The sequence below is a fragment of the Sus scrofa genome, chromosome 12 (assembly GCF_000003025.6).
Source record: "Sus scrofa isolate TJ Tabasco breed Duroc chromosome 12, Sscrofa11.1, whole genome shotgun sequence".
Taxonomy (NCBI): domain Eukaryota; kingdom Metazoa; phylum Chordata; class Mammalia; order Artiodactyla; family Suidae; genus Sus; species Sus scrofa.
In genome coordinates, this window is record NC_010454.4 from 47,968,928 (window position 1) to 47,986,127 (window position 17,200).

At 43.2% G+C, this 17,200-nt stretch overlaps 1 protein-coding gene across 6 annotated transcripts in view; it reads right to left on the reverse strand.

Moving 5' to 3' along the window:
* The window catches only part of SMYD4 (SET and MYND domain containing 4), a 65,387-nt gene that overhangs the window by 24,708 nt on the left and 23,479 nt on the right, over positions 1-17,200 (reverse strand). For 5 of the 6 annotated variants that reach the window (XR_002337300.1, XM_021067577.1, XM_021067576.1 and 2 more), the window contains exons 4-5: positions 14,499-14,588; positions 11,987-13,151 (exon numbers count right to left, since the gene is read on the reverse strand). Coding sequence is in view for 5 of the 6 variants with exons in the window: in XM_021067577.1 (XP_020923236.1) it covers positions 11,987-13,151; positions 14,499-14,588 (1,255 nt within the window). In the remaining variant the exon portion in view is untranslated. Of the gene's footprint in view, positions 1-11,986; positions 13,152-14,220; positions 14,313-14,498; positions 14,589-17,200 lie in introns of those variants that run through there. The other variant, XM_021067578.1, reaches the window with a different exon arrangement.

The following is a 17,200-nucleotide window of genomic DNA, read 5'->3' on the forward strand; positions in this document are numbered from 1 at the left end:
CCCTAGCCTGGGAACCTCCATGTGCCACCAGTGCAGCCCTAAAAAGCAAAACAAACAAACAAAACAAAACTAGTTGACGAGTGAAAGATCCTGGTACTTAGAGGGAAACTCAGTTTTCTGGAAAATTAATAAGTCATCAGATAATTGCAGTGTCACTGTATATGCGAGGCATCTCAACATACCAATCACCAAATAATGTGATTGATGAAATCACATTATGAATTTCATCAAGTCATAGATGAAATGAATAAAGACAAAACGAACCATCATGGGAAAATGTTTTAGAAAGGAAAACATTAACTATAGGAAAAATACTGTCTCCTTGCAGACAATTTTATTACCTGCTGCTGCGGAGGACAAGAATAGGACAAGTAAATACAATTTGCAGGGAATCCAAATGACTCCATTTTAGTCGACAATTCCACACACTGTATGGAAATCTTTCATTAGAGCTTCTCCTGAATGCTTAACTGACTTTAGTGTCCCCTCCTCTCTCCCCCCTGGTCCAATGCCTTCCTTCTGGTGCTCATGCTAATGAGCGGTGGAAATGCTAAAAGGTAAGGAGGCAGCAGGAAGGAGCATAGGGCGCAAACAGTTTGTAGTCTGGATAATCAGCCTCTGCATAATTACAATTTGACTTGCATTCCCAACTACTGATAACTGGCAATCTCTATTGGAACAGCTGCTAAAATTTTCTCAGAAAAAAAAAAAAAGATCACAATGTGGTGAGTAATGTCAGCTTCGTGGATTATTTATGGATTATCCTCTCACAGAAGTAGGTCCAGGAACTGAGTGGGGGTGAGTATTTATGTCAGAGTTGAATGTCTCCTAATTATTTCTAAAAAAATAAGTATTGATTAAAAAATTATTCAATATTTTGCATTAGTCATCCATTAGCTGAGATCATAGAAAGTGAGAGTGTGTAGGTGCCTTATCAACTGAATTTAATATGTAACATTTTGTGCATAAAACAAAACAACAAAAAAAGAGGGACTGATTATTTTACCAAAAGTTCATCTTGCTAGTTTTTTTTTTTTTTTTTTGCTTTTTAAGGCCACACCTGCAGCATATGGAAGTTCCCAGGCTAGGGGTCGAATCGGAGCTATAGTTGCCGGCCTACACCACAGCCACAGCACCTCGGGATCCCTGACCCACTGAGCAAGGCCAGGGCTTGAACCTGCATCCTCGTGGATACCAGCCTGATTCATTTCTTTCTTTCTTTTTTTTTTTTTTTTTTGTCTTTTTGCCATTTTTTTGGGCCGCTCTCGCGGCATATGGAAGTTCCCAGGCTAGGGGTTGAATCGGAGCTGTAGCCACGGGCCTACACCACAGCCACAGCAACGCGGGATCTGAGCCGCGTCTTCGACCTACACCACAGCTCACGACAACACCGGATCATTAACCCACTGAGCAAGGGCAGGGATCGAACCCACAACCTCACCGTTCCTAGTCGGATTCATTAACCACTGCGCCACGACGGGAACTCCCCAGCCTGATTCATTTCGGCCATACCACATGGAAACGCCTCTTGTTAATATTGTTAGTATGTTTTAAATGAGATTCAAGTAAAGAAAAAAGATTCATTCATAATACTTCCAGAATATACCTATTTTAGTAGATGCTTTACTAAACAAGAGATTTTTATATAAATCAAGTAATCAAAGATCCAGCGTGAAGGGAAATTCCTCAGTTGCTGCAAAGTGAAAGCAAAGGGCAGTGAACTGATCTGAATCTGAGTAGAACCTCGTTAAGCCTTGTTACAACATGAATCCAGATACACCATGAATATGCCACTCTGCCTGGGGTAGAGCCACATATGCTAAGGTCTAAGAATATCATCCGTGGCCAGTTCTCTCCCTTAAAATAAGTACCAAAGAGAGGTTTCTGAGGAACTTTGATTAAACAGGATTCATGCAAATAACATACATTTTCATAGGTTTTTGTCAAGGTCTATCCAAGTTAACACTTTAATCCTTCTTCTGTGCTACTAATGAAACAGCTGCTAATGAAATTCAATGAGAACACTAAATCGGGAGGTGTTGCAACCCCAAAGAAATAATAAAAAGGGATAAAACAAGATTAGAAATTTAGCAGACTGAACAAAATTAGATTGAATTCAAAAATGAAAGTGAACATTGCTGGTGGGTGTTCAATTGGTACGACTTTCCTGGAGGGCAATTTTGCAATATGTATTAAGTGTTTTAAAAATGTTCATGTAAAAAAAATACTCAAGAGTTCTCATTATGGCTCAGTGGTAATGAACCTGACTAGTATTCATGAGGATGCGGGTTCGATCCCTGGCCTTGCTCAGTGGGTTAAGGATCCGGCATTGCCATGAGCTGCAGTGTAGGTCACAGACACGGCTCAGATCCCTGAGTTGCTGTGGCTTGGTGTAGGCCAGCAGCTGTAGCTCTGATTCAGCACCTAGCCTGGGAGCTTTCATAGGCCAACAATGTGGCCCTAAAAAGACAAAAAACAAACAAAAAACCAAAACCCCCAAACTCATAGCATTTGAATTACTTTTTGGGGGGCCATGCCTGTGGCATGTGGAATTTCTCAGGCCAGGACTGAACCCATTTCATAGCAGCAAACCCAGTCGCTTCAGGGGCAATGCTGGATCCATAACCTGCTGTGCCAAAAGAAAATTTCTGAGCTATTTTTATTATTTAAAAAAACTAATTACAAAATAAATACAGGGTAGAAAAAATTAAACTGGAAATTATACAGAAAATAAGTCACTTATAATTCTGTCAGTCAGGGATCAGGTTCGTTACTGCTGAGCCACAATGGGAACTCCATATTTCGATGATTTTTAAGGGAATTTACATAAGTTGTACAATCATTACCACAATCCAGTTTTAGAACATTTTCATCACTATGCATGTTCTTTAATTTTTTTTTCTTTGCTTTTTAGGGCCGCACTTGTGGCATATGGAGGTTCCCAGGATAGGGGTCGAATACTCCTCGACTTCGACTTCGTTTCCGACGCGCCACGACGGGAATTCCCACTACGCGAGTTCTTTAAAATTGATTTTAAGAGTCGCGTGGAAGAAGTTCCTGTTGTGGAGCAGTGGTTAACGAACCTGACTAGGAACCATGAGGTTGTGGGTTTGATCCCTGGCCTCACTCAGGGGGTTAAGGATTCAGCATTGCCCTGAGCTGTGGTGTAGGTCGCAGACACAGCTCGGATCCCGAGTTGCTGTGGCTCCGGCGGAGGCTGGCAGCTACAGCTCTGATTGGACCCCTAGCCTGGGAACCTCCATATGCCATGGGTGCAGCCCTAAAAGGACAAAAAAAAAAAAAAAAAAAATTGCATAGTTGCTAGAGATTTTCCCTCATTTTGTCGCTCATATTTTAATTTTTGTTTATGGGGTTTTTGGGGTGGGAAGTGTTAAAACAACAGTTATTTCATTTGTGTACAATGCTGTGTGCCAGCAACTTTGCTTGAGCTCAGCTGAACATTTTTTCTGCTAGTCTGGCCTGGGCTCACTCACGGGATCTGTCAGCTACTATGATTGCAACCATTTGGTGTGTGGTCTTTTGTTCTCAGGGAGGTTAGTCCAGGCTTGTTCGCAGGCCACAGCACCATTTTAAAAAGGTGACAGTGGAAGGTGCAAGGTCTCTTCAGGCTTTCACTCCTAAGTCACATAACATCGCTTCTCCAGCATTCCACTGCTGAAAGCAAGGCTCAGGGCTGGCCCAGATTCAGGGGCCCGGGAAACAGACCCCACTTCCTGATGGGAGAAAAAGCGATGTCAAGGTGCAAAGGGGCAGATGTGGAGATGAAAGAACTGCTGTGGTCACTTCTGCAAATAATCTTCCCTAGAGGCCAGGAGGTTCACCTGGTCCTCCCCTCCGTATGAGAGCGTGTGGAACCACAGAGGTTCAGCAAGCGGACCAAGTTCATACCGAGAGTTAGTGGTGAGCGTGAGTGGAGCAGGAGGTCAGTCCAATATTTCATTCCTTCGGGCATCCCTTTCACCTCACCTACATTATCTTCTCTACTGATGATAGTGTTCTTGAAATTTGGTCTTTAAGTTAAATCTGGCTGTCTTCTAATTACCTACATTTGGTATCCTAGGCTTTAGAAAGCTTTTCTTACAAGCTTAAGACTACGTACACGTTCGTTTATCTTTTTCTAGATACTTTATAGTTTTATTATTATTATTATCATCATCATTATTATTTTGCTTTTTAGGGCCACACTCACAGCACATGGAGGTTCCCAGGCTAGGGGTTGAATTGGAGCCACAGCTGCTGGCCTACACCACAGCCACAGCAAAGTCAGATCCGAGCCTTTTTTGCGACCTACACCACAGCTCATGGCAATGCCGGATCCTTAACCCACTGAGCAATGCCAAGGATCGAACCCGAGTCCTCATGGATACTAGTCAGATTCGTTACCACTGAGCCACAACCGGGAACTCCTAAATATTTAACTTTTTTTTTTTGCCTTTTTTTTTTTTTTTTTTTTTGCTATTTCTTTGGGCCGCTTCTGCGGCATATGGAGGTTCCCAGGCTAGGGGTCGCCAGGGATTGAACCTGCAACCTCATGGTTCCTAGTCGGATTCGTTAACCACTGCGCCACGACGAGAACTCCCCTAAATATTTAACTTTTTAATGAGAATAAAGAATCTGATACTTCTGGGGGCTATCACATCAGTACCATACCATTTTTAATTATTGTAGCTTAATGCTAATATGAAATCTGATAGTACCAAGCCCCGCTTTAAAACTCAAACACTTATTCTGGAGTTCCCGTCGTGGCTCAGTGGTTAACGAATCCGACTAGGAAGCATGAGGTTGCAGGTTCAATCCCTGGCCTTGCTCAGTGGGTTAAGGATCCCGTGTTGCCGTGAGCTGTGGTGTAGGTTGCAGATGCGGCTCAGATCCTGTGTTGCTGTGCCTCTGGTGTAGGCCGGTGGCTACAGCTCCGATTCAACCTCTAGCCTGGGAACCTCCATATGCCGTGGGAGCGGCCCAAGCAAAGGCAAAAAGACAAAACAAACAAACACCCCAAAAACTTATTCTTACACACTTATTCAAGATGAACTTTAGCATCGCTGTTAATTTTAAGAAAAATCCAATTGTGATTTTGTTAGAAATGGCATTAGACTGATTCAGTTAATGTGCAGAAACTGTCATTTTTACAGTTTTCAATCTTTCAAGAATACGGCATGTCTCTGTATTTATCCATGTTTCTGTATTTAGCCTTCTTTAATATCCTCCAAATTAAAATATCCTTGCATTTCTGGAAAAAATCCTACTTGGTTATATATTATTGTCCCTTTTAATAAACTGCTGGATGTAATAGAGCACTGACTTTCCCCCCCAGGGTTTCTACATCTATATTCACAAGTGAGGCTGGTCTATAGCTTTTATTCCGGGCTTTGCAAAATGAGTGGGAAAGGCTGCCAGGTTCCCCCTTGCCTTGGAGCAGTTTATATTTATAAAAACAGCCTGTTCATGGAAAGATATTTTTTCCTTTTCTTTATTTTTTAAAATTTTGGCTAAATATATTCCTTAAAAGTTTTGGCTAACTCATATGGAAAAGACTGGGTCTGGTTTGTTTTTATGGAAATGTTTTAATAACTTTTTCAATTTCTTCCAATTGCTGGATTTTTGAGGTATTTTCCTCCCTCTGGAATTTTTTTTTTTTTTCTTTTTAGGGCCACACCTGCAGTATATGGAAATTCCCAGGCTAAGGGTTGAATAGGAGTTGCAGCCGCCAGCCAACGCCACAGCCACAGCAACACCAGATCCAGGTCACATGGGGCAGCTTGTCAGGGCACTGGATCCTTGACCCACTGAGGGAGGCCAGGGATGGAACCAGCAGCCTCACAGAGACAATGTCAGTTAAGGACAACATCCTTAACTCGCTGAGCCACAATGGGAATTCCTCCCCCGGATTTCTTAGATCTGCCAAATCTTTATCTCTATCAGGACTCTGGGAACTGTAGCCTGTGGGCCAAATCCTGCCTGCTGCCCCTTTCTGTACATATATGCTCTAAGAATGGTTTTCACATTTTTAATTGGTTGACAAAAAAATGGAAAGAATTATAAAATATTCAAATTTCAGTGTCCATAATCAAGTTTTATTGAAGCCCAGCCAGGCGCATTCATTTGTATACCGTCTGCGGCTGCTTTCAGGTTACAAAGGCAGTTGAGTAGCTGCAAAAGAGACCATATGACCTGCAAAGGCCCAAATATTTACTATTTGGCCCTTTACAAAAAAAAAGTTGGCCAAACGCTGGTCTATAGGACACAAGCTTTGATGGACATAGCCCTGTGTCCCCTACCTTAAATTATGTTATCTTGGTTTCCACATACTTATTTTTTAATATATTTGCTCAAAGTCAGAGTGGTATATTAAAGTTTCTTACATCTATGGAGTTTTTGCCAGTTTCTTCTTGTAAACTTAACCACTTTCGTTTTATAGACAGAATCTCTATGTTGCTGAGAGCTGAGGTTGATGATCTATTTCAGGACAGTCTCCTTTACAAAAATAAAATGCCTTGTTTTACTAGATTTCTTACCTTGAGTTCTACCGTTTCACATTAATATTAATAACCTGATTTGCTTGTGATTCCTGACATGTCTTGCCCAAACACTCTATGTTAAGCGTCACCTTTGTAAACAGAATATGGTTGGATTTTAATTTTTCTTTCTTTTTTTTTTTTTTTTTGGCTTTTGTTGTTGTTGTTGTTGCTATCTCTTGGGCCGCTCCCACGGCATATGGAGGTTCCCAGGCTAGGGGTTGAATCGGAGCTGTAGCCACCAGCCTACGCCAGAGCCACAGCAACTCGGGATCCGAGCCGCGTCTGCAACCTACACCACAGCTCACGGCAACGCCGGATCGTTAACCCACTGAGCAAGGGCAGGGACCGAACCCGCGACCTCATGGTTCCTAGTCGGATTCGTTAACCACTGCGCCACGACGGGAACGCCTCTTTTTTTTTTTTTTAAGGGCTACACCTGTGGCATATGGAAGTTCCCAGGCTAGGGGTCCAACTGGAGCTACAGCTGCCGGCCTACACCACAGCAATGCCAGATCTGAGCTGCATCTGTGACCTACACCATGGCTCACGGCAACACTGGATTCTTAACCCACTGAGGGAGGCCAGGGATCAAACCTGCATCCTCATGGATACTAATCAGGCTCATTATCACTGAACCACAACAGGAACTTCCAGATTTTAATCTTTTTGACCCATTCTGGAAGATTCATTTAATGGAGTTTAGCTTATTTACACTATTATAGACTCATTTTTATCATTTTCTTATCTTTTTCTCTGCAAACTTTTTTTTTTTTTAATTTATGGCTACACCTGTATCATACGGAAGTTGCTGGGCCAGGGACTGAGTCCAAGCTGCAGCTGCAACCTATACCACAGAGGCAGCAATGCTAGATCCTTAACCCACTGCACCACAGCAGTAACTCCTGCAAATTTTTCTTTTTCTTTCTTTCTTTTTTTTTTTTTGTGTGTCTTTTTGTCTTTTCTAGGAGGCTCCCAGGCTAGGGGTCTAATCAGAGCTGTTGCTGCTGGCCTACGCCAGAGCCACAGCAATGCAGGATCTGAGCTGCATCTGTGACCTACACCACAGCTCACGGCAATGCCGGATCCTTAACCCACTGAGCAAGGCCAGGGTTCGAACCCACAACCTCATGGTTCCTAGTTGGATTCGTTAACCACTGCGCCATGATGTGAACTCCTGCAAACTTTTCTTAAAAATGGTTTTTCTCTAGACTGAAGGGAAAGGTATGGAACACATTTAAACTTTAATAGAATAATGTTACCACTGTGTAAGTATTTTTAATTTTAAAAATATAGAAAAGTTCAAAGGAATTCTCTTTGTGGCTCAGCAGTTAACGAACCCGACTGAGATCTATAAGGATGTGGGTTCAATCCCTGGCCTCACTCAGTGGGTAAGGATCTGGCGTTGCTGTGGCTGTGATGTAGGACCCCTAGCCTGGGAACTTCCATATGCCACGGGTGCCTCCCTAAAAAGCAAAAAAAAAAAAAAAAAAAAAAAAAAAAGTTCAAAGAAGAAAGTACCAATCACCCATATTTCCAACTTCAGACTTCATTACTGTTACTTAAGATTTTGGTTTTTTTTTCAAGGTTTCCGTTGTGGCTCAGTGGGTTCAGAACCTGACATAGTGTCTGTTGAGGATGTGGGTTTGATCCCTGGTCTTACTTAGTGGGTTAAGGATCTGGTGTTGCCGAAAGCTGTGGTACAGGTTGCAGATATGCCTCAGATTCTGTGTTGCTGAGGCTGTGGTGTAGGCCAGGAACTTCCATATGCCTCAGGTGTGGCCCTAAAAAGAAAAAAAAAAAGATACTGGTATTTTTTTGTTCAGAGTGGCACTACTTACAACAGCCAAGACATGGAAGCAAACTAAGTGTCCATCAATAGACTAATAGATAAAGAAGATGTAGTACTGGAGTTCCCTGGTGGCCTAGCAGGTTAAGGATCTGGCATTATCACTGCTGTGGCAGGCGTTCAATCTCTAGCCCAGGGACTTTTGCACGCTGTGGGTGCAGCAAAAAAAAAAAAAAAAAAAAAAAAAAAAAAAAAAAAGGTGTGGTATATATGTATACAATAAAATATTACTTGTTGTAAAAAAAGAATGAAATATGAGGAGTTCCCAAGATGGCTCCGTGGTTTAAGAACCCAACTAGTATTCATGAAGATATGGGTTTGGTCCCTGCCCTTGCTCAGTAGGATCCCAAGTTACCGTGAGCTGTGTTGTAGGTCACAGATGCAGTTTGGATTTGGCGTTGCTGTGGCTGTGGTGTAGGCCAGCAGCTGCAGCTCCAATCTGATCCCTAGCTTGGGAACTCCCATATGCCTCAGGTTTGGCCCTATGGAAAAAAAAAAAAAAAAAAGAATGAAATAATGGCATTTGCAGCAACATGGATAAACCCAGAGATTATTATATTGAATGAAGTCAGAACAAATTGAATATACATCACTTAGACATGGAACCTAAAAACTAGTACAGGAGTTCCCATTGTGGTGCAGCGGAAATGAATCTGACTAGAAACCATGAGGTTGTAGGTTCGGTCCCTGGCCTCACTCAGTGGGTTAAGGAGCTGGTGTTGTCGTGAGCTGTGGTGTAGGTCACAGATGCGGCTTGGATCTGATGTTTGCTGTGGCTGTGGTGTAGGCCAGCAGCAGTAGCTCCAATTGGACCCCTAGCCTGGGAACCTCTATATGCCACATGTGCGGCTCCAAAAAGCAATAGAATAAAATTAAATAAAAACTAGTACAAATGAACGTGTTTACAAAACAGAAACAGACTCACAGACATAGAAAACAAACCTGTGGTTACCAAAGAGGGAGGGATAAGTTGGGAGTAGGAGATTAACAGAGGCACACTACCGTACATAAGACAGATAAGCAGCAAGGATTTACTGCATCGCCCAGGGAACTATGCTCGACACCTTGTAATAAACTGTATGTAAAAGAGTAATATATATATGTCCAAGTCACTGTGCTGTGTACCTGAAACTAATGCAATATTATAAATCAACTATACTTTAATAAAAAATAAAGAAAGATTTTTGGTATTTTTACTTCTAGTGTTATTTTTTTCTATGTCTATACTTAAAACATCATATAAGGAAGAATAAACCATGCATCGAATATTAGAAACTCAAAGACGAAGACAGAGGGGTTCCCGTTGTGGCTCATCATAAATGAACCCAACTAGTATCCATGAGGACACAGGTTCAATCCTTGGCCTCGAGCACTGGGTTAAGGATCTGGTGTTGCCGAGAGCTGTGGTGCAGGTCACAGATGCAGCTTGGATCCCGCGTTGCTGTGGCTGTGGTTGTGTCTGGCAGCTACAGCTCTGATGCCACCCCTAGCCCGGGAACTTCCATATACTGTGGGTGCGGCCCTAAAAAGAAAAAAAAAAAAAAAATGAAGACAGTCCTCTTCCCATCACTCCAGGTAGCAAATATTATGCTACGAACCTATTTCTCTAATCCTCTTGAGCCATAGAAAATACAGGTATTCCTAGGTATATATATTCTTCCTATCCAAAAATTCACTCTTAACAGCTTGTGAAAAATTTTACAGAGAACTCACCATACAAATGAAAAACTGGCTGTAATGCAATGTCATGCAAAGGAGCAAAAGCCTTTCGGCTAAGATTTTCTCACTGTAAGGAGGAGGCCGATAGAGGAAAGTGGATACAGAACAGTTTCGTTCCTCCCTATGGCTGTTATCCTGCCTCAGGGATTCAGCCGGACTGGAGTTAGTGGTCACTACTATTGTTTACCAGACAATAGTTGCCATAGTTTTTGGAACTCCTGACATTTATATCTCTTTTGTATGTTCTCCTAAGTATTTAAGAGGCAAGACATAAGCGTTGGTAGCTTTTCCACCATATAATCTGGAAGCTCCATATAGTATTTCTATATTCAGAAAAACAAAATGAAAACAGTATTTTTTTAAATGCCAGTGAACATACCCAAGGGAAAACATAATTCTGGAAAAACACTCAATGGATATATTTTAGAAGGTAGCAATGACTCAAAGCAGCAAAAGGGAGAGAGAGAAAAAAAGGTTAACCTGCACTGTGAGTTTGTTGTACTGTGGGATGTGGCCAGTGCTAATTTTGCTGGTCCATGTGCTTCAGGATGGGGAAGAGAGTCCTGCCCCAAGACACCTCTACTGAAATACCTATAGCACTATATACCCTGGCAGCCGAATTAAAATTAAAGATAAAAATATACAACAGAAGGTTGACAGGATTCTAGATTACCCCATGCGAGACAATCAATAGAGCTAAGCATGTACAGTTTAGTGAAGCCACATTTAATACTAATCTGCCCACAAAACCTAGGTGTAGGTACTACCCGATTCTTCCCCTCCACAAAATTAATTAGTGAAGCCACATTTAATACTAGTCTGCCCACAAAACCTAGGTGTAGGTACTACCCAATTCTCCCCCTCAAAACTGAAAAAAGTATAGTGAACTGATTGAACTGACACACATTATCTGCTAAAATAGAGACCACACAACAGAAATACTTGGAAACAGTTTCCTTTCTTATAATAGTATCTGTTGTCAGTAGAGTCTTATTAGAGATGGCACTCAGAGATGGTGAACCTAAAAAGCAAAAAAATTAGTATATATATATATTTTTTTTTTTGGTCTTTTTGCTATTTCTTGGGCTGCTCCCGTGGCATATGGAGGTTCCCAGGCTAGGGGTCGAATCGGAGCTGAAGCTGCCGGCCTACGCCAGAGCCACAGCAACATGGGATCCGAGCCGCATCTGTGACCTACACCACAGCTCACGGCAACGCCCGATCGTTAACCCACTGAGCAAGGGCAGGGATTGAACCCGCAACCTCATGGCTCCTAGTCGGATTCGTTAACCACTGCACCACGACGGGAACTCCAGTAGGATTTTTATCTTTAAAGTATTTTTACAAATGCATCACCTTCACAACTCTGTAAAAGTAGGTAGAATTAAGGTACTCATTTTACAGGTGAGAAAACCAGGGCAGAGTGGGATCAAGTAATTTAAGGTCATCTAACTTCTCAGCATAATCATGATAAGACAGCTGGTATTTCCCATTAGGCCACTGTTTTTTTTGTTTTTTTTTTTTTTTTGTCTTTTTAGGGCTGCACCCGCAACATATGGAGGTTCCCAGGCTAGGAGTCCAATTGGAGCTGTAGCCACCAGCCTACGCCACAGCCACAGCCACAGCCACAGCCACAGCAACTCGGGATCCGAGCCTCCTCTGTGACCTACACCACAGCTCACAGCAACGTCGGATCCTTAACCCACTGAGCGAGGTCAGGGATCAAACGTGCATCCTCATGGATGCTAGTTGGGTTCGTTAACTGCTGAGCCACGATGGGAACTCCAGGCCACTGTTTTCCTTTACAGTTCTTTCCTCCTAAAAACTTTAGCTACGTCAAGAATAATTATTTTAAGGCAGAAAAAAAGAGTTTTCCCCTTACCTGTCTGCTGAATGGCCGTGATTGCCTGAGCATTACACTGCAGCTGTAACATGTGTCTCAGCATGGCCACTCCCCAAATATTCCACTCGGGATACAACACAGGGGCCTCGGCTGCTTCCAGCTTCGATGACTTCAGACCTGCTGTGAAGGGCTGTGAACCGGCTGCTTGGAGCTGCCTGCCCAGTGCAGAAACACTTAGTGCACAGAGGAATTTGTGCTCTGGACTATGGTTTTCAGTATGGGGTAAAAGGTGGAAGACAGCGTTATAATTATTTTCATACTTTCCATCGATACCACATCCAGGAACTGAGGTCTCAACTGTTTTGCCTCTTTGCTCTCTCTCTCCTCCCAGGTCATAACTGAGTGCTTGTGCCAGATTCTTGCCTTCAGGGGAAGAGACGTCTCTGTTACACGTCTCACCACAAAGCGTCATTCTGACTTTGCCAACATCCTCAAATCTAGCTAAAAGTGTAGACCTCAGGGCAACATGGCAAAAGACACCCAGGGTGAGAAGCAGCCCCCCAAGAGAACACTCCACACTGTGGTAGAGGTCCCAGGCCTGCTGCAGACACTCTTGGCTGCAATACTTGGCATAGCTGCACCCATCACAGGGAACTGTGGCCAATGTGGGCTTCAAACACCGGTGACAGTAAAGGTCCCCATTGGTAACTCTGGTGTCCCACTTGCTCTCCAGGCCTTCGTGTCGTGGTGGCATTTCTCCTGGGTTAAGGACACTCACAAAAGCATCCTCTTTCACCAGAAGCTCGCCTGGGAGGATATCTTTTGTGGCGACCAGAGAGCGGCCTTTTAAAGGGTCCACGCGTAAGCTGACGGACGATGAGGCACCGCGCACGTGCACGTTCTCTTCCCTCAGCTCCATATCCTCCAAGGCCTTGGTGAGAAGGGCTGGGAAGGTTTCCGTGAGAGTCTCCTTTTCTTGTACCTTCCTTTTCAGACGACAGAGGGTTCTCTGCAGAATCTGAAATTGGGAAGCTGCTAGGGTTGGTGTGGCAGCAAAGTTACTCTCAAGGTCACTGATGGTCTGGCTCGCCTCCTGTAGTCTCCCCAGGGTCACCAGACACTCTGCCTTACGCAGCAGCATCTTGGGTTGAAGATTTTCTGGATATCCATGCGACTGCGCCCTGACGATGTCTTTAAGGCATGTCTGAAAACAGAAAGGAAATCCCCAAGTGACCCTTGGTCCCTAGTCTACAACGTCCACTTGAAAGTTTCAACAAAGATCGACAGTAAGTGAAGGGTAATTTTTTTCCATTTTTTAAATTTTACTGACGTATAGTTGACTAGTAAGGTTGTGATCATTTCTGCTGTACAACAAAGTGATTCAGTCAGACGTGTACACACATCTATTCTCTTTCCATTCGGGTATATCCATTTTGGAATTCTCCAAGAATTTAAATTAAACCCCAGAGTAAAGAATTTTTTGAGTAATCGTAAGTTCACATTTAGGCCCTTTGGACTAAGAGAAAAGAGTAAGAATCTTAACTCTAAGAGAGTTCCCGTTGTGGCTCAGTGGGTTACGAACCTGACTAGTATCCATGAGGATGCGTGTTTGATCCCTGGCCTCGCTCAGTGGGTTAAGGATCTGGCATTGCTGTGGCTGTGGTGTAGGCCACAGCTGCAGCTCCAATTTGACCCTTAGCCCAGGATCTTCCATATGCTGCAGGTGTATAAAGAAAACAAAAAAGAAAAAATAATAAAATTAAAAAAAAAGAATCTTTTTAACATTTTTTTTGCTTTTTTTTAAGGGCCGCATTCACGGCATATGGAATTTCCCAGGCTAGGGGTCAAATCGGAGCTATAGCTGCCAGCCTATACCACAGCCACAGCAAGGCGGGATCCAAGCTGTGTCTGTGACCTACACTGCAGCTCAGGGCAACCCTGGATCCCTGACCCACGGATCGAACCTGCATCCTCATGGATCCTAGTCGGATTCGTTACTGCTGAGCCATGACACAAACTCCCTGTTATGCTTCTTCTTTCTGTAAGACTTGTCCTTAGACCTCAATTCAGGGATGAGGAGAAAGCCACTCATCTAAAGCCTACCCCCTCATAGGCAGTTCCACTTTCCCGTTCAAATGCATATCGAGAATGAGAAGTAACACTGCAGGGGTATTCCTGAATATGCTCATCCGCTTCGTTAAAAAAAGAAACGCAAACAAGTAAACAGTCTGCAAACACTTGAAACCTGAAGTATTATTAGCAACATATCTCACAGCTGATCTTGACCCTGAGCACGGCTGACCCGCTGGATAGAGTCCACGGCTCAGTGGAACGTGGATGCTCTCTTGTCAACCCACAGAGTCACCTGGGGCGGGGGAAATGAATCAGGAGAAAGAACAAGTTGGGGAGGATATCAACTTGCTTCCCATTCAGCCAGCTGCAGCGGGGCCCCATTTCAGTGCTCTAAGGCCAACAACACAGGGGTGAAGGTCCCGTCCCCAAGGGAACCCTGCAGAGCCTCTCCAATCACACCAGGCATCCTGATACTCACTTCATACTGACCCAGGTGGAAGAGGGCTGCAGAGCGGTTGGCATAACACAGCGAAATGTCCTCAGTGCTGGGCCTTGAATGGGCTACTCCCTGCCGAACAAACGAACAGGTTAAAGGTATACATGGAAACAAGCATCTTCAGAGCTTTTTTTTTTTTTTTTTTTCTAATAGGGGCTCTGCTACTAAAGACTGTATGCAGTTGGGAAAGTTATGGATCTCTTTGTCCTTCACCTGCTTCATTTTTTTTTTTTTTTTTTTTTTTTTTTGTCTTTTTGCCATTTCTTGGGCTGCTCCCGCGGCATATGGAGTTTCCCAGGCTAGGGGTCGAATCGGAGCTGTAGCTGCCAGCCTATGCCAGAGCCATAGCAACTCGGGATCCGAGCCGCGTCTGCAACCTACACCACAGCTCACGGCAACGCCGGATTGTTAACCCACTGAGCAAGGGCAGGGATCGAACCTGCAACCTCATGGTCCCTAGTCGGATTCGTTAACCACTGCGCCACGACGGGAACTCCTGCTTCATTTTTAACTACCTTAGAGCTGAACTATGATGATCAAGTGAGGAAATAAATGTGCAAAGCACTCTGGAGACAAACTTCAGACACGGCTTCAGCCGCAAACAATACTAAAGGAAAATGAAAATCAAGGAGCATAGCCCTGCATATAACAAATTCACAAAACACGAAAGAAACACTGATGGTATGAGGGAAACAGTTAATTTGTATATAGATAGTCAAATGCATGAAAATGAAAGCAGAAAAGGGTACTTTTCCCCGGCATCAAATTGGTAAGGATTAATAATAATCCTAAAGGTGGCATCCCAAATCACTGGAGGAAAGACAGGGATTATTCAATAAAAGTATTGTGACAAATAGCCACTAAGGAAAAATAAAGTTGGTTATTGATATACGATAAACCCTTCATTAGGATAAATTCCAAATAGATTAAAATTTTAATGTGAAAAAAGAAACTATAAGAGGAGTTCCCGTTGTGGTGCAATGGTTAATGAATCCAACTAAGAACAATGAGGTTGCAGGTTCGAACCCTGGCCTCGCTCAGTGGGTTAAGGATCTGGCGTTGCTGTGAGCTGTGGTGTAGGTTGCAGACGCGGCTCCGATCCCACATTGCTGTGGCTGTGGCGTTAGGCCAGAGGCTACAGCTCCCATTCATTCGACCCCTAGCTTGGGAACCTCCATATGCCGCGGGAGCGGCTCAAGAAAAGGCAAAAAGACCAAAAAAAAAAAAAAAAAAAAAAAAAAAAAAGGAATTATAAGAGCACCAGAAGAAACTACAGGAATACTCTAATGTGATACTGGAGTGAGAAATACCTCTGTAATTATGATATGAAACCCAGAAGTCATGAAAGGTTAATAAATTTGACCACATAATAAAAAATTTCTTCGCAGCAAAACCCAACAAAAGTAACATCAAAGACAAATATTGAACTGGAAAAAATATTTGCAACTCCTATTACAGGCAAAGGGGTCATTTCTTTACTTTATGGACAGTTCCTGCAGATCAATAAGCAGACAACCAGTAACTCGTTAGGAAAATAAGCAAATGATATGAACAATTCTAGTGGGAAATATAAATGGCTCTTAAACAAATAAAAAAATGCTGAACCTCATTCATAATCAGCAAGTTACAAATTAAATTTTTTTTTTTTTTTGCTTCTTAGGGTCGCACCCACAGCATATGGAGGTTCCCAGACCAAGGGTCGAATCAGAGCTGTAGCCGCCGGCCTACACCACAGCCACAGAAACTCAGGATCTGAGCCGCATCTGGGACCCACACCACAGCTCACGGCAACACCAGATCCTTAACCCACTGAGTGAGACCAGGGATCGAACTCACAACCTCATGGTTCCTAGTCGGAGTCGTTAACCACTGAGCCACATGGGAACTGGGAACACCCGCCGAGAAAAGTAAACTCGATAGCAGATTGGGCTAGCGTAGGAGTGGGATAATGGGCATTCTCATACATTGCTAGTGGGAGTGTAAACTGGTCTCATGATTATGCAGGCAATTGAGCAATACACCTATCTCTTAATATATATATATGTTTATCTCCACTGACCCAGCAATTCCTCTTTTAGGAATTTATCCCACAAATAGAATCTTTCTACTACAGATATACGGAAAATAACATATTTGCAAAGTTTCTTATCACACAACTGTTTGAAATAGCAAAAGATGGGGAACAAATATTGATCTAGAGGATACTAATTATTATTTCCATATAATGGAACATAAATGGAAAAAGTGCAGTGCTGAACAATGTGTATGGAACGTTATTTATGTAAAAAAGTGTGTGTTTGTGTGTGTGTGTGCAGGAGTGGGAGATTATTCGTATTTATTTATATATGCCGAAGTACCTCTGGAAAGATACCTCTAACAATGATAGCGAGGTGGCTGGGGAACAGAGGAAGCTGACTGCACTGTATATTCTTGCACCTTTTTTTTTCTTTCTTTCTATGGCCACACCCATGGCACATGGACGTTCCCAGGCTAGGGACTGAATGGGAGTTTCGGCTGCTGGCCTTGTCACAGCCACAGGAATGCCAATCTGAGCCGTGTCTGCAACCTACAACACAGCTCAAGGCACTGCTGGATCCTTAACTCACTGAGCAGAGCCAGGGGATTGAACCCATACCTTCATGGATTCAGGTTCATTACCACTGAGCCACAATGGGAACTCCCCT